The sequence below is a fragment of the Nothobranchius furzeri genome, chromosome 18, assembly GCF_043380555.1.
Source record: "Nothobranchius furzeri strain GRZ-AD chromosome 18, NfurGRZ-RIMD1, whole genome shotgun sequence".
Classification (NCBI taxonomy): Eukaryota; Metazoa; Chordata; class Actinopteri; order Cyprinodontiformes; family Nothobranchiidae; genus Nothobranchius; species Nothobranchius furzeri.
Genome location: NC_091758.1, coordinates 20,112,022 through 20,132,718, shown reverse-complemented (window position 1 = coordinate 20,132,718; position 20,697 = coordinate 20,112,022). Strand labels below are relative to the sequence as shown.

At 42.7% G+C, this 20,697-nt stretch overlaps 2 protein-coding genes across 8 annotated transcripts; both read right to left on the bottom strand.

The window, feature by feature from the left end:
• Nucleotides 1-71: 71 nt before the first annotated feature.
• Nucleotides 72-10,520, bottom strand: ahi1 (Abelson helper integration site 1). Of its 5 annotated transcripts, none has more exons than XM_015969482.3 (26): nucleotides 10,096-10,520; nucleotides 9,289-9,398; nucleotides 8,495-9,066; nucleotides 8,316-8,401; nucleotides 8,055-8,241; nucleotides 7,733-7,925; nucleotides 7,563-7,658; nucleotides 7,294-7,479; nucleotides 7,045-7,197; nucleotides 6,803-6,935; nucleotides 6,517-6,640; nucleotides 6,172-6,401; nucleotides 5,956-6,065; nucleotides 4,818-4,936; nucleotides 4,551-4,681; nucleotides 4,191-4,331; nucleotides 3,923-4,116; nucleotides 3,805-3,850; nucleotides 3,626-3,729; nucleotides 3,372-3,489; nucleotides 2,707-2,759; nucleotides 2,516-2,575; nucleotides 2,276-2,438; nucleotides 1,997-2,070; nucleotides 1,701-1,789; nucleotides 72-379 (listed from the first exon to the last, which is right to left on the bottom strand). In XM_015969482.3, the coding sequence occupies exons 1-26, from the start codon at nucleotides 10,100-10,102 to the stop codon at nucleotides 211-213; spliced, it is 3,648 nt and encodes a 1,215-aa protein (XP_015824968.3). In that variant the 5' UTR covers nucleotides 10,103-10,520; the 3' UTR covers nucleotides 72-210. The 5 variants fall into 5 exon arrangements, with proteins under 5 accessions (XP_015824968.3, XP_015824969.3, XP_054597756.2 ...); XM_015969483.3 differs by having other exon boundaries at nucleotides 3,677-3,729; XM_054741781.2 differs by having other exon boundaries at nucleotides 8,055-8,229.
• Nucleotides 10,521-13,146: 2,626 nt separating this feature from the next.
• map7a (microtubule-associated protein 7a) lies at nucleotides 13,147-20,350 on the bottom strand. 3 transcript variants are annotated; one of them, XM_015969474.3, is made up of 14 exons: nucleotides 20,160-20,350; nucleotides 18,763-18,837; nucleotides 17,428-17,591; nucleotides 17,244-17,343; nucleotides 16,980-17,096; nucleotides 16,668-16,804; nucleotides 15,580-15,698; nucleotides 15,247-15,485; nucleotides 15,009-15,159; nucleotides 14,770-14,938; nucleotides 14,546-14,650; nucleotides 14,368-14,418; nucleotides 14,006-14,237; nucleotides 13,147-13,289 (listed from the first exon to the last, which is right to left on the bottom strand). In XM_015969474.3, exons 1-14 carry the CDS (start codon nucleotides 20,284-20,286, stop codon nucleotides 13,279-13,281), a joined length of 1,797 nt encoding a protein of 598 aa, XP_015824960.3. In that variant the 5' UTR covers nucleotides 20,287-20,350; the 3' UTR covers nucleotides 13,147-13,278. The 3 variants fall into 3 exon arrangements, with proteins under 3 accessions (XP_015824960.3, XP_015824959.3, XP_015824961.3); XM_015969473.3 differs by having other exon boundaries at nucleotides 16,668-16,828; nucleotides 20,160-20,349; XM_015969475.3 differs by lacking the exon at nucleotides 16,980-17,096.
• Between the last annotated feature and the right edge of the window lie 347 nt (nucleotides 20,351-20,697).

Below are 20,697 nucleotides of genomic sequence, written 5' to 3'. Positions count from 1 at the left end.
TGACATTTATAAACACAAATACAAATTTACTGAAAGTGATTTTATAAGCAGACACACTTTGCATATATTACGTTTTTTTAAAAATACAGTCAACTGAGTAAATGGTGTTCAGTATAACAAAGTACAAATATACTGATTAAAAAATAAAAGTCTCTAAAATAAAACATTAGAAGTGAAAATGACCAGCTCTAACAAAAAGACAGACACAGTTCAGGTATCAGGCTCAAAAGCACGGTTACATTGTCCTGTTGGTCTCTGTGGGAGAGGTCTGTCTGTGGACCTGTCTCTCCTCCTGCTTCTGCTCCATCCTGAAGGATCTGCTGGCTGGGACGAAGCTACAGGCTCTCCGGGCTTCTTCATCTTCTTTTTCCTTCTAGTTCTGTAAAAAAAAAAAAAAAGATATATATATCTTCACAACCAGCATTCCATTTGTTTTGATGTGAGTTTCTGTGTAAAACTATAGAAATAATTACTTTCTTGCCCACTGTATATACAGCTTCCTGAACAGCCTCACTTTAGAAAAATAGAGATCAATTTCCACATGACTGATGAGATAACAGTCAGACCAAAGCTTAAAGGTGTGGAACACTGAAAAACATGTTTAAAATCTTATTTCTGATTATAAACGGTCACTCTGAGTTTTTCATGCAGGCTGAACATGACAATAGTCTCCTACACCTATCCTCCTGCATTAGCTTCTGATAGAAAATAAACAGTGAAACTCTAGGAATGTTACTTAACATTCATGGACTCACCCATCCTGATTCGTGACAGGGAAGGCTGTTGTTGGTTTAGCATCCAGGAAACAGCAGAGCATATCTCGGCTAGTTGAAGTTAACAGTTAGCATTAGCAGCTCCACCACACACCAGAACTCCTCCATGCTTGCATTATTTGTGGAGATAAAACATCCATGTTGCAAGTCAATGGTAGAGTCTCGTTGCTGGCATCAATCCGAGGTGAGAAATATCAGGAAATAAAAAGACTCCAAATCCTCTGAGCTCTGAAGCTCAGCTGTGATGTGGCTCACATCTAGTTCCTGAAAATGGTGCACCAGAGCTTTGTTTCCCCAGAGTACAACTTACAAGGCATTCATTCCTACTAGAGACCACAGCAAATGGACTGATTAGTGTTCCACACCTTTAAAACAGTTCCATTCTCCAAAATATGAGTTATCTTTAAATATCATTTTATAAACCTAAAAATTTGAACCATGTTCACATTATACTGTTGTTTTAGGACAACTAATAAGATATTTTTTGCCAGACTTGACCCCCAGATGAACCAGGAAATGCTACATTTGCTCCTATATATTTTTTTTTTTATCTGTACTGAAACTATTCAAACGAGGCTGTTTAGCTTTAGATTCACCGTCCAGGTTGTGTTCCCGGTTCTAGTAGTTAGATATGTGAAGTGGTGGAGGTTTTTAGTTATTTACAAGCTTGAATATCAGGAATTCACTTTGATCTTGACTGGATCAGACTAGTCGTTAGCCCATCAGTCCTGTTGGATGAATTTTTATGAACAAAAGTTGTTCAGCAATGATTAGGTTATTTGTTATTTTCCGCAGAAAAACACTTCAGAATGACCAACGCATTCATTTAATCATGTTTCTTAACCAGTTTTCCTAAAAGGAGCAAAAACATCAACCCTCACATGCTGCCGTAATCATGCATCATGAATATAAAAGGGAGCCTCTTACTTAACGTTGGTCAGCCCAGGTTCGGTGTCCGAAAAAGTTGGCTCAGAGAGAAACCTAAGCTCCCCAGAGGAACTAACCGCAGCAGATACCTTGAAATGTGAGCATGAAAACTTAAGAACCAGAGAGACAGGAAACACCAAACAGATACCCGACAGACAGAATCCCATCATGCATCTTAACAAGGCATAGGTTAACATGACGCTCCTCTGCAGGGTGCAGCTCCCATTTAGGCCTGCAGGGGAGAACTTCATGTAAAACAACCCAAAGAAGAAACTGATTTAAATCTGTTTTCCTACCCTGTTTGGGGTTGACCTCTCAACGGTCTTCTCAGGTGACATGTGCCTCTCAGCAGACTCTTCCATAAATTCACCTTCAACAACAACACAGAAGAAAAGAGTTCAAATGCATCTAAATATATATATATGTGTGTGTGTGTGTGTGTGTGTGTGTGTGTGTGTGTGTGTGTGTGTGTGTGTGTGTGTGTGTGTGTGTGTGTGTGTGTGTGTGTGTGTGTGTGTGTGTGTGTGTGTGTGTGTGTGTGTGTGTGTGTGTGTGTGTAATCTACATGTACTTACGCTGATCTACTACATAAGAAGCAAGGAAATATCCCTGCAGTCCATTGACCAGGCGCCCAAACCACCAGGTGTCGTTATCTTTGTAGAGCACTTGGATGACATCACCGCGCCGAATGGTCAGTTCATCAGAGCGATTAGCTGTGTAATCGTAGAGGGAAACGACCTGAGAGAGAAACACAAAGATGCAACAAGAATGCAAACACACATGCTTCTGAGATCAGTGTCACAGTGGAGACTCACTACTTGCTGAACTGGAACCAAATCCGTCTCCAGGTGATTCCCCGAATGGTCACGAAGGCTCTGTTCCAGACAAAACACCACTTAACCTTCTGATGAAGTCTTTAAATTGGAATTATATGCTAGACTCAGTGGAGGATGGATTATTAAAGGGGCTTGCAATGAAAAAAATAATAAAGTGTTCCAAACCTTACCGACTGTTGCCTAAAAGCTGAAGCTCCTCTGAGACTGACTGAACTAAACCCTCCTGGAATTACACAACAAAACAACAAAAAGCAAAGTTCCTCACAGATTTCTTCTGCTTTTGCTTCTTTGTCACACTTAAATGTTTCAGATAAGCTAAAAAATTTCAGCAAATATCTACATCAAAGAAAAACAAAGTCGCCCAAAGCAACCTGGTTCTGACCCCCAAACCTAACATCTGGTTTAACTCCTGAAGGCAACAACAGCCGTCAGGTGTTAGTGATGACCGGTGAGGCGTCTCACATCGCTGAGGAGGAGTTTTGCCCCGCTTTACTTTTAATTCAGCCACATTGGAGGGTTTAGAACGTGTTGCTTTTTGAAATTGCCTACTTCACTTGTTGATTTCTCACCTAAAGCTTTAGCAGTAATCAGGCTGGGTGAAACTTAGCGTTTCCACATAAAACCAGGTTGCTTGACCATTGTCCCCTTATTGCTGAAATCACTCTCTTGCTCTAAAAAACTCTAAGCTTCACAGCTTTGATCAAATCTTGAAGTTACATCATGCAGGAGTTTGAGCAGCGATAATCTCTGGAAACATTTGACCTCGTCTCCCAGCTCCAGAAACTCCCTTCATTGTTCCAGCACAAATAACTGATTATCTGGACGAGACACTCACGGGTTTGTGTACTCAGGGCTGCTTGCGGGATTAGCTGTTCTGCAAAAGAACCAGAGAGCTGCAGCTTGGAGTGCGGTGACAGCAGAGACGGAGGTGGCAGAGAGACATTTAATCCCATCTGAGGAAGAGCAAAAACTTTCATTTACACCTTCTAATGCAACGTCTACTGATAATACACAACAGAAGGCTTAAACGTTTTAACTCTGAAAGAAATGTGGAGACAAACAGCCTTCATTAACTTTAATATGACTCACAGTAACCTTGTGAGTCTGTGTGGTGTTTGGGGTCTGTAACCGTATAATCACCGTGCTAGTGTCTGGTGGAAAGCTCTTCCCCATATGACTGATGCCCATTTTGTCTGCAAATAAAGAGAACAAGACTAAATACTCTGCATGTAAACAAACAAACTCATCTGAGATGCTCTCATACAGACCGTGATCCGAAAGAAATCCAGAAGCTGAAGATCGGCGATGTGGTTCCTACAAATGGTGTCAAAATATGAGCCCCGTTTAAATAACTAAATGATATTTTGTGAGTTAAAGAAGATTTACCAGAACTGAATCCAGCCGCCGTTTAACAGACTGCATTTTCATGGCGAGTCGTGCTGCATGAGCAAACTGGTCCATGGCCGAAGGAGCAGAAGTGTCCTGCAGCAGCAGCAGAGAGTCGGGCGTGTTTCTGAGCGTTCGGTCTGCAGACGCCGATGTGCTCGCTGCTTTAATGTTCTGCATCTCCAGCTGGGAAACTAAATGATAAAACATGTTTAGCAAAGTGTACGAAAAGCAAAAAACAACAAAAATCATCAAAGACGACACAAACCTTTGCGATCGTACAGGTACACGAGCACAGGCTGGCTCTGACCGTACGCGCAGAACGCCACCATGTTCTCATGAGGGTGGAAAGAGACGCCATGGAGAGCGGTGTGGTAACAGAGCTCAGAGTATACCTCAACCTGGTCACCTGGGAAGAGCAGGAGAAGTCAACAAGATGCAAAATTCCCAACTGAATTTGATTTTTTTTTTGTTAATAAAAATTGATAAGCTGTGGCGGCCATCTTGAACTGGGTGAATCAGCTGTGGACACACATCCTGTGTCTTAACTTACTGAGAGTTGCATTAAAATCCATCCAGTTTACTGAGACAAGCACATCTTCACCGGCGGCGACTAAAACGCTGTTACCTGTGTCAGTATTCCAGACGTACGCCATCCCATCCTCGCTACCAGAGAGGAGGAAATTCCCACAAGGTGTGAAGGTGCTACAAATCCTCTCTCTGTAGTTTGTTGCTCCAGTGTATCGCTTCACAGCCAAACTGGGGGCGACAAATGTAAAAAAACATAAACTTTCTGTTAATTTTCCATGATATCTATAACATGACTTTACTCATTCCTCTTCAAAGTTTGTTGGTGTAGCTATCATTAGAGATTTTTTATTTTTTTCTAACTTACATCCTTAAGTCCATCATCCTCAGGATGCTGTCTTTGGCGTGTATGAGCAGGCACCGACCATTAGGGTGGAGCTGCAGCATGCTGATGGGTATGCTTCGCAGGTCATCCTCAGAGATTTTCTGCAGAGACAAGAAAAAAGTCCATCCATCCATTTTCAGCCGTTTATCCGGAGTTGGGTCGCGGGGGCAGCAGCCTAAGCCGAGACACCCAGACTTCCCTCTCCCCAGCTACTTGGGCCAGCTCTTCCGGGGAAATCCCAAGGCATTCCCTGGCCAGCTGGGAGACGTAGTCCCTCCAGCGTGTCCTGGGTCTTCCCTTTGGTCTCCTCCCAGTTGGACGTGCCCAGAAAACCTCACCAGGGAGGCGTCCTGACCAGATGCCCGAGCCACCTCAACTGGCTCCTCTCGACGTGGGGGAGCAGCGGATCTACTCAGAGCCCCTCCCGAATGGCTGAGCTTCTCATCCTATCTCTTAAGGGAGAGCCCAGCCACCCTGCGAAGAAAACGCATTTCGGCTGCTTGTATCCGCACTCTCGTTCTTACGGTCACTACCCAACGTTCATGACCATAGGTGAGGGTAGGAACGTAGATCAACCGGTAAATGGAGAGCTTTGCCTTCCGGCTCAGCTCTCTCTTCACCACGACAGATCGGTACAACGCCCACGTCACTGCAGACGCAGAACCAATCTGCCTATCAAACTCACACTCCATTTTCCCTCACTCGCTCAAAGAAGAAAATATTTGCAGAGAAAAATATCTTTTTGTGTCTGTGAGAATTTAGTTTGACTCCAATTGAACAAATCTAGACTAGAGCCCTACACTGGGACTGGGATCCCACAGAAACCAACGCTAATCTGGTGGATGCTGGCAGTTGTGAGACTGCTGTAGGAGGGAGCGGGTGGCTAGAAGTATACCACGAATCTCAAGACTGTTGATAGGATGAAGAGTACAACTGAGGCTACAGAGGTAACACGCGACATAAATATAAACGTATTTGATCGTAAAACATGTTGTTTTGTTATTTAATGGAGCTGCAGGTGGAGGTGGGGTTGGACACAAACTTTGCGAGATTGCATGGGAGTGACAGAAACAGACAACATAAAGAATAGTCCCACACGGGCTCTAATCTAGACTCGTACCCTCTCTATGCACCAACGATGACATGGCTTCTGTCGGTTCTTGTCATCATTCACTGAAGTTTTCCACACGATGATGGTGCCTGTGTTGTCTGCAGAGAACATCCTAGATCCTGTTTACACAAAAGAAATTACCATAAACAGTCAGAGGTGTTTAGGAGGGACTGAACCAGATGGGAAGGACTTGGTGGGGTCATCTAAACATTTGGAAGCTAATACCTTCAGAGTCAAAACAAATGGTGTTGATGAAGCTGCTGTGACCCTCAAACTCTTGCAGCAGCTGGCCGTTCACATCAGGGACATCAAGCCTCCACACTCGCACCAGACAGTCGTAGCTCCCTGTCACTGCCAGGTTCTGAGCGCTGGGGTGGTACTGAGCGCAGTACACGAAGGACGGATGAGAGAGGACCTTCTGGGCTGTTTCTAGAAGCATCTCGACATTCCACTCTCTGAAGGAGGAGATGAAAAGGAAGAAAGTGCTGTTTTATAAAATGTATTCCGAAGCTTAACAAAATCACACTGATATAGTAGGAGAGGCTACTGCGCCCTCTTGTGGGAACTTACCTCACCGTTCCGTCTGAGGAGGCAGACAACAAGCTTTTATCATCTCTGGACCAGCAGAGATCGTACACTATCTTCAGATGGCCGCTGAAGGCAGCTAACGCTCTGCCGGAGGGAATCTCATACACTGGAAAATTAGACAAATACGTTCTTTTAAAAGGTGCTTCCTCTCCCTTCTCCTGCATGCATGGATGGTTGAGGACTTCAATACAAAGTTGTGTAAAGAAACTCCCAAAATCGTTGCTGCTCACAAATAAGGTGAATTTTGTACAGATGAGGTGTGGCTCACCTACGACGGGGAAAGCATCTTTGTCGGCACAAGCAGCAGCCAGCATGGTTCCAGCGTGAGAAAACAGTACGGTGAAACATCCCATCTGACCCCCACGGAACGACCAGACCAGTTTGTTAGGGATTCGGCAGATCTGCAACACACAGACAAGGTCTAGTCCTGAGCTCTTCACTTCCTTAAGTAGATCAGATAATAAACATTTGATAGAAAGCAGCATCATGTGACTTGGAGCCTCCGCCGACCTGACCAACAGCACGGCTCCATCTCAGGATCGGCTGCTTGCTATCAGGAGGCTGTGTCAGAGTTTTCTGTGTGATCTCTTTCTGCAGATCACTATAGGTGGTGCTGCCTCTCTCCTCCTGTAGCGCCATCATAGATCGGATACCGGGGTCCACCTGCACAAACGGCACAAACCAACTCTGCTTTACCAAAGTAGAAGTATGGACAACAGAAAAACGTAATGAATCATCAGTTTCTAGCTGCAGACTTACATGTTCTGGGAGTTTGATCCCTTTCACGGTAACATAAAGGGTGGAAGCATAATGGATTCGTGGGTACTTCCTCCACCACTCAAACACTTCTATCGTTTTAGTTTGTCTCTTTGCCCGAGGTGGAGGGCAGAAGAGCTGGAGACGAAGTTTACTGTCGATGTTTAAAACATCATTTGTGCCAACAAGCTAAAATATGGAGAGAAAACATGTTTAAAAATGATGAACAGTAACAAATATAGACTGACAAGTGAACAGAATGTTCTCTTTACCTTCAGAAACGCCCATGCGACCTTTCTGAACCCTTGCTCGTGTTTATCAACGTCCAAGTTGGCTTTTACCTCCTCCATGGTCTTAAAATCCAGGATCTTAAAAAATATTTAGAAAATAAGTGACTTTTCTTAAAATATGGTTATTCACTTGGTAATGAAGTATATCTCACTTCAAAGAAGAGGATGACTCTGGGGCTTTCATCCTTTTGCTCAACAAAGTAGCCAAAGCGTTCGTTGAATATGATTAGCTCTTGCCACTCGGGGATGATGGATTTGTTCTTCTTGAAGTCAAAAGGCTGAGTCATGATAGGGAGGATATGGTCGACGTTCTGTCCCTCATAATAGGAAGACACAGGTCGATGGCTTCAAAACACAAACAGATTTCACTTTTAATTAAATGTTTGAGCATGAAAACATTTTTTTAAACTGTAGCCCAAATATTTTAACGCTGATAGGTGTAGCAGCATAAGATCAGAGATAACTTCTTCTCACCAGTCCCTTTTCTTCACATAATTGCCCGTGATCTCATCAACAACGTGGATCTTCACCATGGGGTGCGAGATCAGTAAGTCCGTCTTCAGGCGATCCGTTTTATGAACGAACACTCCCAGAACAAGACCGTCATCAAATGTCGGCTTTTGCTCCTCTGCTGCTTCAGCTTCACTTTCTTCTTTGACAACTAAAAAGTTGAGAAAAATAACTCATCAAAATCTCTTTTTATGTTACACAAATTACTTTGTTTTAAAAAACTACCGTGCTTCTTCTTCTTTTTCTTCTTTCCCTTTGATTCAGTTTTATTTTCCTCATCAGCATCTGGATTGACTTCCTCATCTTGATCCCTGATTAAAGAAAAAAAAAGTCAAAATGCTGCTTAAACTTTATTCTTGATATCAAAAACTACAATAAAGCTAAAATTAGAGAGAAATACACACCCTACATCTGACTCAGTTGTTACAGATTTCAGCTTTTTCTTTTTCTTCTTCCCCATATCATTATTCAACACAGCACTTTGTGAGTTAACAGTTTCCCGTTTGACCCTTGTTTTCTTCACAGTCAGCTCCTCTTCCTGTGCCATCTGCTGCTGGTATTCATGCAGTAGTTTATCTTCTGGATCCTCCACCGGACTCTCTGCAACATCTTCTACATTTTCTCTGACTTTTCCCTTCTTACTTTTTCCTTTTCGTTTCTTTTCACCAACAGCAGCTTCTGGATTCAAAGTATTGTCGGCTCTAGAAGCATTTGCCCCCTCCTGTAAGTCCTCTGGAATGTCTTTGGGTACAGGTAAAGAAGGGAGGTCCCTCTTACTCTTCCTTTTGGCTTTTGATGCTTTAACTTCTTCATCCTTGCTGTTGTTACAGTTAACCTGTTCTGCTGTTTCCTTTTCTCTTCGTTTGTTTTTGGAATAACGAGGGCTGCCCTGTTCAGGGTCATATGTGTTTTGCAGAATGGTTTCGTCATCTTCTGTGTCTTTCTCAAGGTTCAGCTTCCTGGTCAGATTCTGAAGCTTTGAAAAAAGAGATCGACAATAATAATACATGTGATTTATTAATATTTTAAATTGCTAGAACTGGTTCACATTAAAGAAAATAGAACATTCTTCTGTTGCAGATGCTTTCTATAATTATATTTCATAAATAACTCAAGTTTGAATACAACACTGCAGCCAGAATGTAGAACATTTGATGACAACCACTGGGTGGAAAACAGCACATGTCAGAACACCTACCACTATGGTCTCGTTTGCTTCATGGATTTTCTTCTTTGACTTTTTCTTCTCAGATCCTGAATATTTTTTGAAGACTTCATTAAATCTTTCCCGGGTCTCTTCACTCACACCTGGAAATGTTTATTTTTTGTTATCTATACAATTCTTGATTACAAAAGTTGCTTGAGATAAACACTTTAGAATCATTTGCTGAATTTGTAAGTGGTTGTAAAAAAACACTGATTACATATGGTAGTGGCCTGTAATAGTACGGCACCTTCTTAGGGTTCAACAACCCCCCAAGGCGCACCACAACACAATCAGTCATTCACACACACACATACACATGCTGGTGATGATGAGCAACAATGTAGCCACAGTTGCCTTGGGGCGCACTGACAGAAGGGGGACTGCTGAACACGGGCGCCACCGGTCTCTCCGACCACCACAAGATGGGTTAAGTGTCTTGCCCAACGACACAATTCTCTGGCGGGAGCTGGGATCAAACCTGCAACCTTCTGGATGCTGGACAACCTGCCCTACCTCCTGAGCTACTGCCAGCTTTGGTTTTGTTTGACTTCCATGAAAATACAAAACAACATCAAATAATCTGAGAGAATGTAATAAATTAAAAGGATTTTAATATTAATTTAACAATAACACTTAATATATATTTTTTATTTAGTGTAAAACTTTAATCTCTGGATTGGGTGGTCACTGAAAGATATTTGACTGGTTTACTAGTTATTAAATAATTTCTATATATTTTTTAATTGATTTATTCACAAAAATTGTTCTTTAGTCGCTTCAGGACAGCTGAACACTCACCTGGCATTTTCAAACATCGTGCTGTTTCTCATTCTGAGGGAAAAACGCCAATAATCCAGAAAAAAGCGTATCTAAAATACAAAGCAAAATGTCGCAGCTCACATTCGCGACTCTAAAGTGAGCATTAAGTTTCACTTAATGATACTAGAACGTGTCCGCTTAACGGAGACACACGAGATGTTTTATTAATAATATTTGTTAGCTATTTCACCAGAAGCTAGTTAGCTAGTTGCTAGCTAAATTGCTCTGGTCACGTACTACGCCTAAAAAAGTTATATCTTTGTTATTGAAATACATTATTGAACCAAAATATAACCATATAATTGTTTTTAATAAGTTAATGTGAGCTTTCTACTTGAAACTCCTTGTTTGAACGCGGGTTACGCTTAAACTGTCCTCTACCGCACAACGCCGTGATGGTTTCCAAGTCAACAACGTACGGGCGGAGCGACGTAGATAAACAAACAAAAATGTAACCAATGAAATTTAAGGACACGAGAACGCTATAGCACGTAATGAGTGTAGCTCCCCCCAAATGCTGCGTTCAAAGACGAACATAAACTTGGATTTTCCTAACTTATTGCAAGAGCTCAAAGCAAACAGTGTGGCTCACTTCTTTCTCCCACAAATTAGTCAGGATTAAATTTACTTATACGTTTCTACCCGTAAAATGCTATATTTTTAATTAAGATAAAAGTTGGAGAACACATACATTCATGGTTTACTTTTCGAGCTTTGTAACTTCAGTGAAGGATGAATTAAGAAAATTATCATGTCAGAGTATTCAAGTTGTCTTGAGCTATAGATTTTCTATTTGATACTTGCACAAATGTGTAAAGTGTCTGAACAGTTATATATACATTCCTAACACAAACTATAATTATGCATTACATAACAGTCTTGTGACTTTACAGGTGAGTCCTGCAGGTGAAGCAGACACAAGTGTCAGAACATTTCATGTGAAGAATCACGGCTTTTATGAGAGCTGCTCCAGGTTGCTCAGAGGACTTTTTGATCGTTTGAAGAGATTTTGGGGAGATGTTGAACAAAAAGTAAATGAAGTTTTCAGAGAAACCTTCAATGTACCTGCTTAAGGAACACACCTGAGATTGAAATATGAAATATGAAATAGGATTCAAATAGTAACACACTTATTTGATGATTAGCTCAAAATAAAAATAAAAACGTATTAATGAAAATACCAAAATATTTCAGATTTATGCAAAAAATGATCAATAAAACTTTAAAGGCGTCTCATGAGTTTTCCTTGTGAAACCCATCAGAATCGTGGGTTTATTAATTTATTTTCCATTTTAAGTTTATTCTCCATATATTTTCTGTAACAGCCATGTACAAAATCATTAAGGGCCGCACTTTGGGTACCCCTGATCTGAGATCTGCCCAGATTAGCTGCAAAAGGATTTTTGTTTAAATGAAAGGAAAAGCTGCAGAAATGTTCCATTAAAATCTCTGTTTTCATTTTCCAAAGTTCCTATTTAGATGCATGAGCATTTTCACATGACCCAAAGTCTTTGAGTAATTCAATCATAGATCGTCCAAGTATCAAAAAGAAGGAGCAGTTTGTACTAGTGAACATAATCCGGTCCGGGACTGGTTTGTGCTTTATGTTAGTTTTCTGAGGATTTTTAGACTAGATCTATGAGACAGGAGATTTGTGCTTTCTTCTTCTGCAGATGGACACATTTCATCGGTGCTGGCTAACAGCGAGCTGGAGGACTAGCTATGGGAGGTGCATGCACAGATAGATCAGGCAGCTGCTGCAAATGATCCATGCTCCTCTCTCCTGTTAACCCATGACTCACCCAGAACATGTTTACTTTCATGCACTGAATGGAGAATCCTTGAAGAACCATGCATTTTAGTGTTTTTACTCCACTGTTTTTATTTAAACATGAGATCAAAAGGATAGATTGAGCATAGATTCAACTTTAATCAATTATGGCATATATTCAGACACTTTAACAAGCTAGTCATGAGCAGCACTTAAGCTATTAGATCAAATAGGAAGAATCCGTCACATTTTCTACTTTTATTATAATAAACACATTTAACCTACGGGACTTTGCTTTGTTGGGTGGTTGCACAACATCAATAGCCTGGCAAGCCAGACTAAATAAATGTATTATTTAGTCTGGCCACGCTCCATTGACGGCTCTCGGTTGTGGGGCGGGTTCTACCGTTGTCTTTCAAATGATCTCCGCATTCCATTGGACAATGAATGTGACATACTCTTGTTTCACTCTGTTGCATCATCCCACCCACCAGGCAAATAGAGTGCCCTGATTGGCCCACAAAGCGGATAAAGCTCTGTGATTTGCTCACTAAGCAGATAGAGCACTATGATTGGCCCACCATTATGGACCAATCACAGCTCTTTACGTGTTTGAAACCCCTCTAGAGAGCTGTGATTGGCCAGCCAGAGCCCTGGTAGGAGCTGTGGAGGTTCCAATGGAGCATGCCTAGACATACTTTGCAAAGCAAGAATTTGGTCTAGTTCACTAGGCTACAACATCAAAGCAACAGTCAGTGCAAAAACAGCATTGTGCATTGTATCCTCTAAAACCACACACACACACACACACACACACACACACACACACACACACACACACACACACACACGCACGCACGCACGCACACACACACACACACACACACACTTATAAAATTAAAGCAAGTCTTTGGAAGCTATGCTCCTGTAGCAGCTTTTACATATGTGATTGTTGTCTCTCCGATTGCAGTAACTCATGTTTCACATACACACGTCTTGATCTATTCTACATCTGCAAAGGAAGGCAGAGCACTTTGGAAGCAAGAGCTATCAGGTAAGAGCAGAAAAGCACAGAACAAGATGTGACTGTTGGAGTGGTCAGTAACGGCCTTTGACAACAAACTATCATCAGGTACGAGCTCTACAGCACTTTAGGATACGTCTGTAAGTGATCAGAATTCTGCTATTTTAGATTAATATGTAATATTTAACTGATGTAATATTTGTGCCACTGACTACAAACAGATTAGTAAGAAGATGCTGACGTCCTCCCGAGGAGGCAAGGCTGTGAGTTTACATGCTCCATCAAGGCGCTGAAGGTTAGCAACAACATGGCTGTTCTGCAGCTTCCTGCGGCTCTCCAACGATGTCCCTGTCTACTCAGCAGGACATCAGATGACTTCTGCACAATGGAAAAATGCAAAAACTTATTACAAAAAAGGCTTTAAAGAGTATTTTCAACCACTTCAATGCAGAAATGATACAGTGTCTGAAAACTGACGATATATTTGTCTTTCTTTTTTACCTTGGGGGGGTTTAAGGACATCGAAGTGAGGGTGGGATGTGTTCAGACTACCAAACACATCCAGATAAATGCATCCCAGAATTAAATCAGTCATTTTCAGTGTGTAGAGGGTTTGAAGAGTATGCATGGATTATAAAAATCTTCCACTTTCATTTTAGGGGTGGCAGTAGCTCAGGAGGTAGAGCAGGTAGTCCGGTAATCGGAAGGTTGCAGGTTCAATACCGGCTTCTACCAGAGAATGCTGTTGTGTTCTTGGGATAGACGCTTAGCCCAGCTTGCCTACTGGTGGTGGTCGGACGGACCGGTGGTGCCAGTGTATGGGAGGCCTCGCCTCTGTCAGTATGTCCCAGGGCAGCTGTGGCTACATTGTAGCTCATCACCATCAGCGTGTGATTGTGTGTGTGAATGGGTGATTGTGTTGTAAAGTGCCTAGAAGGCACTATTCAAATGTAGGCCCTTTACCACTGACCACAAGTAAATCATCTTTGAGAATAGACGACCCAGATGTGCATCCAGATGAACAAGCTGCTAATTTGGGGCAACCATCCTGAATGGTGGCCCATGCACACAGGTTTAACGTTAGTTTTTCTCACCTGCTCTTTGCTGGGTCTGGATCTCCTCCAAACCAGAAAGGGCTCTCAGTGATCTTCGCTCTCTGAAGGCCACCACCGGTACCACGTCCTCCTCGTTGCTGAACCCCAGCTGGGAGGACTTGGCCCCTACTGGCAGCTTGACAGCGTCCTCTATCGTTCCGTTTTGCACAGCAGGCACTGTGTTTTCCTTTGGTTGGGACTGACTTGGAAGGATCCTCGCTAGTGCAGGTTTCTGTGATTATAAAAGGATAAATGGTTTTGGTCAAGGATGAGCTGTGTGCTTTTCATTAGCTGCTGCTGGATGTGCGTCACAAGAGACCCGGGGCGGTGTGCTGTTTTGAAAACTGAGCTGCAAATCTCACTGTATCTGGAGAATCTGTCCTTCTGGTTCTCCGCATGATCTCCTCAAGTCTCTGTAAAGGGTTGTAAAAAAATAGTCTTTGTCTTTAGGAGAACAACTTGGGATGTTTTTATTCTCGTGTGTACAGATAAACTCAAATGTTAATCTGACACTGAATCTTTGTTCATTTTCAAACCGACCTTTTTTCTTGCTTGGCGTTCCGCCTCGTCTTTCTGTGCTGCAGTGTCTCGCTCTCTCTTCAGTTCTTCAGCTCTCTCTCTTTCTTTTGATAATTCTTCTTCTCTCTGTAAGACACATCCACAAGTAAAACAGGAATAGGATTGAAAAATAAACATGGTTCCATGTAATGCAGACGTTTTCCCCCTCATGCTCTCTGACAGTAAAAGCTGCACATTTGTGACACCTGCTTCTGCAGAAGGGCAGCTTCCTTTATAGCCTGAGCTCTCTCCTCTTCCGCTCTTCTCTGCTCCTCTTCCTCCCTCCTCCTCTTCTCTTCTACGAGTCTCTGGGCCTCAGCCTCCTGTTGAGCTCGCTCCTGAGCTCTCCTGCGCTCCGGTTCCTCACGGTTACACCTGAACAGAAGTTGCAGGATTCATAAAGATGTCCTTATGTTTTCATTTCTCATTTAAAAAACGACTTCACCTTTCATCTTCCTCTCGCTGTGGGCGTTCCTGCTCCTCTTTCTCCCGTTTTAGTCGAGCCACTTTCCTCTTCTCAGCCAAAAGACGTGACGCTTCCTCTGGGTCTGAAGTGCCAGAGGAGGGCTGGGTCACGACCTCAGGAGCCTGAGCAGCTGAATGAGGAAGTAGAAGAAAAGCTGCATCAGCTTTAAAATGAAACATTCAGCAGCCTCTGTGTTTTAGGCTTTTCTGTGGCTTACTTCCACCCAGAGCTGTTCTGGATAAAGCCTCAGGCTGAGAGTCGGACGGGTTGGAACACGGAGTCTCTGGTGGATCGCCTTGTCTTTGTTTCTCTGGCTGACCTTTACCTGATCCCCTCACAGGCCTTGTGTTGCCAGCAGAGAAGGTAGAGCCGCATGCAGCAGCATCCTCTTCCGGAACAGATGGGAGCTCCAGCTGCAGCGGTCTCGAATGTCTGCTGATCGATCGTCGAGGGCTCCTTTTAGGTCAAGCACATGAGGAAAAGCAATTTTGTCTGTTCACGTTACAATCAGAGTCTACTTGTGACCACGGTCCGACGGCGTTTTGCCTACCGCTCTGGTGATGGGGAGGTTGCTCTAATTTGAGAACCCGTGGCAGGTTTCACTCTTGATTTATTGCCTGAACCACCATTTGAGCCCTTCTTGTTGACATCTCGTCTCACGGCTTCGATCTAAATCAAAAAGGAAAAACAGCTCAACACTGTGGTTCTCGCCCCCTCCACACACCCATGGCCAAGAGGGAGAATGACACAAATTTTAACACAAATGTTGCTGCTTCTGCAATTTTAGACATTTTGAGAGATTTCTAATGATATACTGAAGTATAATTAATAGCATCTCATGAGTTTCAAAGACAAAAAGTCATTATTTGTAGTGTTTGATCACTTTTTTCAAGACCTTTGCTGTTCACTCTCCACTTTTTGGCCAAATCCTGACTGATGCTTGGAGTTTGTTAGAATTTGTGGGTTTTGTTTATCTAGCTTGAGGATGGACCATGTTTCTGGATACTGACTCAAAACGTTGACGGTTTGTTTCCTGAGCAACCTAGTTCTGACTTTAGGCCTATTTGTCAGTGCTCCATCATCCTGGAAAAAGACATTCATCATTAGCCTGCTGGATGGCTGGAGGAGTTCCTCTGGGGGGATGCTTCGGTACCAGTACTTATGTGTTCTGAGGCCAAACTGTGAATGAATCCACTCACTAGGAAGAAGAAGACACCCAGATGGTATCAGAAACCTTTACTGCTGACATGGAGCAGGACAGATGAGAGTGCTCACCATAGTTCCCAAACTTTTCAGCTTCAGCTATTTCTAAGACCCCCAGATATCTCTGAGTTGACAACCCAAACATGCCTAAAAAGCTAAATAATTCAGGGCATAAAGAAAAATTTTTAAGCTTATGTTAACTCAAATCCATTCATGACTGTTTAGTCGAGATTTTATAACAATTATGCTAGAAATATAGCTTCAGCGATTGTTTTAATTTCTGGATTTCTGGAAATATTGATTTCTGGAAATAACTGTGGGGTCCCTAGCCCTACTTTTGGAAACCCCTGCTCTAGACAATCGTTTTTATTGATGCCCCAAACAACTGGAAACGTATATTCATCAGACAAAATAACTTTTGAACAGGTGATCTACCTGTGCTGGACTGCTGCTTCTGTGCTGGTTGGCGTTGGACTTGGGGGAGGCAGGTGGCCTGTGGTTGGCTGAACAAGGGTGGTGCTGGAGTTTATGAGTGATGCAGGGGGTGGTGGTATTCACAGAGTGGTATGAAACTGCACGGCGACAAACATGGAGAACTGAGCATGTTTACATTAGGGGAGAAATGGCAAGAACAATGAGAAATGTGTGTCAAACAGAGAGGAAACAGCAGCATTAGAGAGCCAGGAAAGTCAGCTTCAGCATAGAGTCTTGATACTACAAGCATCTGTGATCAGAGGGTTAAAGTACCTTCCACTCCTGACTGACAAGCAGCACTCTTGCTCCTAGCCAGATAAGAGCACGTGGGGGCAAGGAGGCGGCTGACCAGATTCTTCTCCCACGTTGTCAGAGGCAAGCGACGTGGAACTAGCGTATTGATCGGCGTAAAGGTGTGAGCTCAGCAAAAGCAACAGATAAGGCGTGCCATGTGTCATTGTGCTTTATTTTTAGAAATCATACTGTGTGGATAGGAAGGAGAGGGTGAGCAGAGAGCATGTGCATCTGTCTTTTTACCATTCTTTGCGGGCTTCCTTCCTCGGGAGTTTTGGCTGAGCTGCTGTTGGACCCTTTGGCTCTTCTCCAGCGTCCTGCGTACTGCAGATTCATACCGCTCCTTAATTTGAAACAAAACACACAACTGTGTTTGCAGAGCCCGAATATAAAATGTAACATTTCACATCTCCCCAGCAGAACTCACTTTCTCCACTCTCAGCCTCTGCCGGCGCTTCTCCTCCACCGCAGCACGCCTCCTCTCCTCTTTGAGCCGTTGCTCCAGCAGCTTCTTCTTGCGCTCCTGCAGTTGTTGTTCATAGTACCTCTGGGCCCGCTGTTCCCGCTCCAATCGACTCAGTTCCCTGGAAGCTAAGAATAAATCAAGATGCATTAATAGATTCATGCTTGTGATGACAAATAATGCTACAGAAAGCATTTGCCCCCTCACAGATTTTTCCACTTTTCTGTTTTTGTCACACTCTTGGCAAGCGTCTCCGATAACTGGTAATGCGTCACATCACTGCGGATGAGAAATGTCCCACCCTTCTTTACAGAACTGGAGGGTTTTCCACATGCTTAAGGTTAAAGGTCACACATTCTCCTTCAGGATTTTCTGCCACAGAGCAGAATTCATGATTCCATCAGATACAGGAAGTGGTCTACATAGCATAAAGCAGCACCAGACCATCACCCTGCCACCACCGTGTTTGACTTTTGGTGTGATGTCTTGGTGTTAGTTTTGCTTCTGATGGAACAACACAGATACCTTCTGGAAATTCTTTAGAACATGACACGATGTTGCTGCTTTTTGAGATCCTTTAGCCTAAGGCAGGTTCTGTTAATGTGATTTCTTAGTTAATTTCCCACACAAACAAGATGGTTTACATAGACTTTTCCTTTCAAATTAAATACAATTATCACTTGATGAAAACATTTTGTATTTTTGCATTTCAGGTTTTTATTTTTCTGCCACAGAGCAGAATTCATGATTCCATCAGATACAGGAAGTGGTCTAGATATCATAAAGCAGCACCAGACCATCACCCTGCCACCACCGTGGTCTGACATTCAATCAATCAATCAATCAATCAGTCAATCAATCAATCAATCAATCAATCAATCAATCAATTTATTTATAATGCCCCTTCCCACCCCCAATCAAGGGGGCCCAAGGTGCTGAACATAGTGCAAAGAAGCAGCAAAATAAAACAGCTCTATAATAAAATACAGAGCTAAAAACATTTAAAAACAAACAAAAAAGAGCTAAAAACAATAAGAATAGTGATCAAAAACATTAAAATGTGAATAAAAACAACTAAGAAACAGATCTAAACCACAGCTTAAGCCTTGCTTTAAAAGTGGGCATCGATGTGGACTGTTTGATTTCTCGTGGGAGTTGGTTCCAAAGCCGAGGACCCAGAACTGCAACGGCACGATCACCCCTAGACTCAAATCCACGATCTGAATCATGTTAGTGAGAAAAACTGCATAGCTTCTCATTGCAGTGTAAATGGAAACAAGGATTAGCCAGCACACGTACCAAGTAACTTCTGGTGTTCCTCTCTTCTTTCTCGAGCTGCTTTCAGCCTCTCATCAACATTTAGTCCATTGCTAGCTGTAAGACAAATGCATTATAGTTTATTTTATTGGTGAATCATAAAAATTCTACTAAATAAAGTATCTTAAATAGATTAAAGGTTTATTTTTTTCACTCCAGGTGTACAAAACACTCTGACTAACCTGCAGTGGCCTTTGCACTAACAGAATTTCACAGATTAATGAAAAGAACCGGCAGTTTTCTTTGAGTTTGGTTTGAGATGAGAGCCGTTCTCTGCAAATATGAACCAAAACCTCCTATATTATTCAAAAAATGAACTATTTCCTTAGATATTTTCTTTAAAGACAGATCATCTGACTGCAGCATGTGACGGCGTGTGTATATGAGCCAGAAAAAAGATGTGAAAAGCCAGAAGTGGCTGTACAAAGTAAAAGCTGTTATGACTGGTGTTATGGTCACCAGCCTGGGCTCCTCAGGTACAGGAGCCAGGATCACCCTGCCCCGGTGATCAGCCAGACACCGTCCCTCCTCCTCCTCTCCTCCAGGCTGCTGAGGAGCACAGCTGAGATGAATCCCTCTGACGACCAATACATGGGGTAAAAAGGCGGTGTCCTCGGCAATCTGAGAGGCAGCAGAGCAGAGGTTCTGGTGTCCTCCAGGCCTCAGAGTTTGGGTTCAACTACTTCGTTTAGAAGAGATTTAACTTTCATAGTGTTAACTCAGAGTTTATGAGCTTTAAAGAGTTAAACCTCTGAGTGATCCAGAGGGATTGTTTTAAAGGTGAACTTGGTGATGCAGTTTTATGGAGTCTGGTTTTAACACCTTCTGTTCGGTTAACTTTTAACATAAGTTTTAACCAGGCGTTTTGAATGTTGGTAATTTTGTCTTTTAATGTTAACCTTTTAGAGTTTTTTGTTGTTGTTTGGCATTATTTTAATAATGCTTACCGTCTGTCTTTTGACAATTAAACCCATTTTTAAATCCACTGTCATGTTTCTTATATTACCCCCTCCTTCACATTTCAACAGCACAGGTCGGTGTCGTAACAACTGGATGGCCTTAGGATGAGCTCTAAATGAAAGACCCATTATGAACTGCTTGCATCAAATAGACCCAACAAGAGCTGCCTCGAACGAAGGAAAATATCAAGATGTGGTCACAGAAATGTACTTAAGAAGGAAAACAGGATGCTGCTTATTCTGATAGGCTCAATCTGATTTGAGATGATTCCTCGTGGTTGTCCTGTTCAATAATCTCCTTTTTCTAACTGGAAGCATTTCTGAAAGGATGAATTTAATGAGACAATCTTGTGAATTTTACTCTGTAATAAAATTTTTGAATCTCAGTGCCTCTTAAAGAGACAAACAAAAGCCACCAACCTCTCGTGTTCTCAGATTTGTTTCCAGTCCTGTGGCTCTCGATGGTACGTGTAGGAAGTGGTCCCTGCGATGGAGGGATGACACTCTGCTTCTTCTGCACAGCCATGCTAGGTACTGAGCCTGGCATACCAATGCTCTCTCTCTAAAATTCCCCCCACCCACTCTTCTTTTCTGTCCTCCCCCTCCCCTGAAATTCTATTTCAAGACGCCTCCGGGTCCTCGCTGGAGTACACTGTGAAGAGAGCTGCACCGCATCAGCTGCTTGTCCATCTGTGCCTTACAAAGATCTGGACAGAGAAGCAGGAAGACAAAACATCAAGACTAAACCCTGACCAATGATTTGTTTTTCTACGTCATCTACAAACATCCTCAGTCTCTTTAAGGGTCTGGAGAGATTGTGATCCTCAGCATCATCTATAGCAAGGCTACTCCCCCTTTAAAGATCTCACCCTTGTGAGCTGCTCTGCTTTACTTTCACATAATATAGCAGTGTCACTTTAATGCCCCCCCCCCCCCCCCCACACACACACACACACAC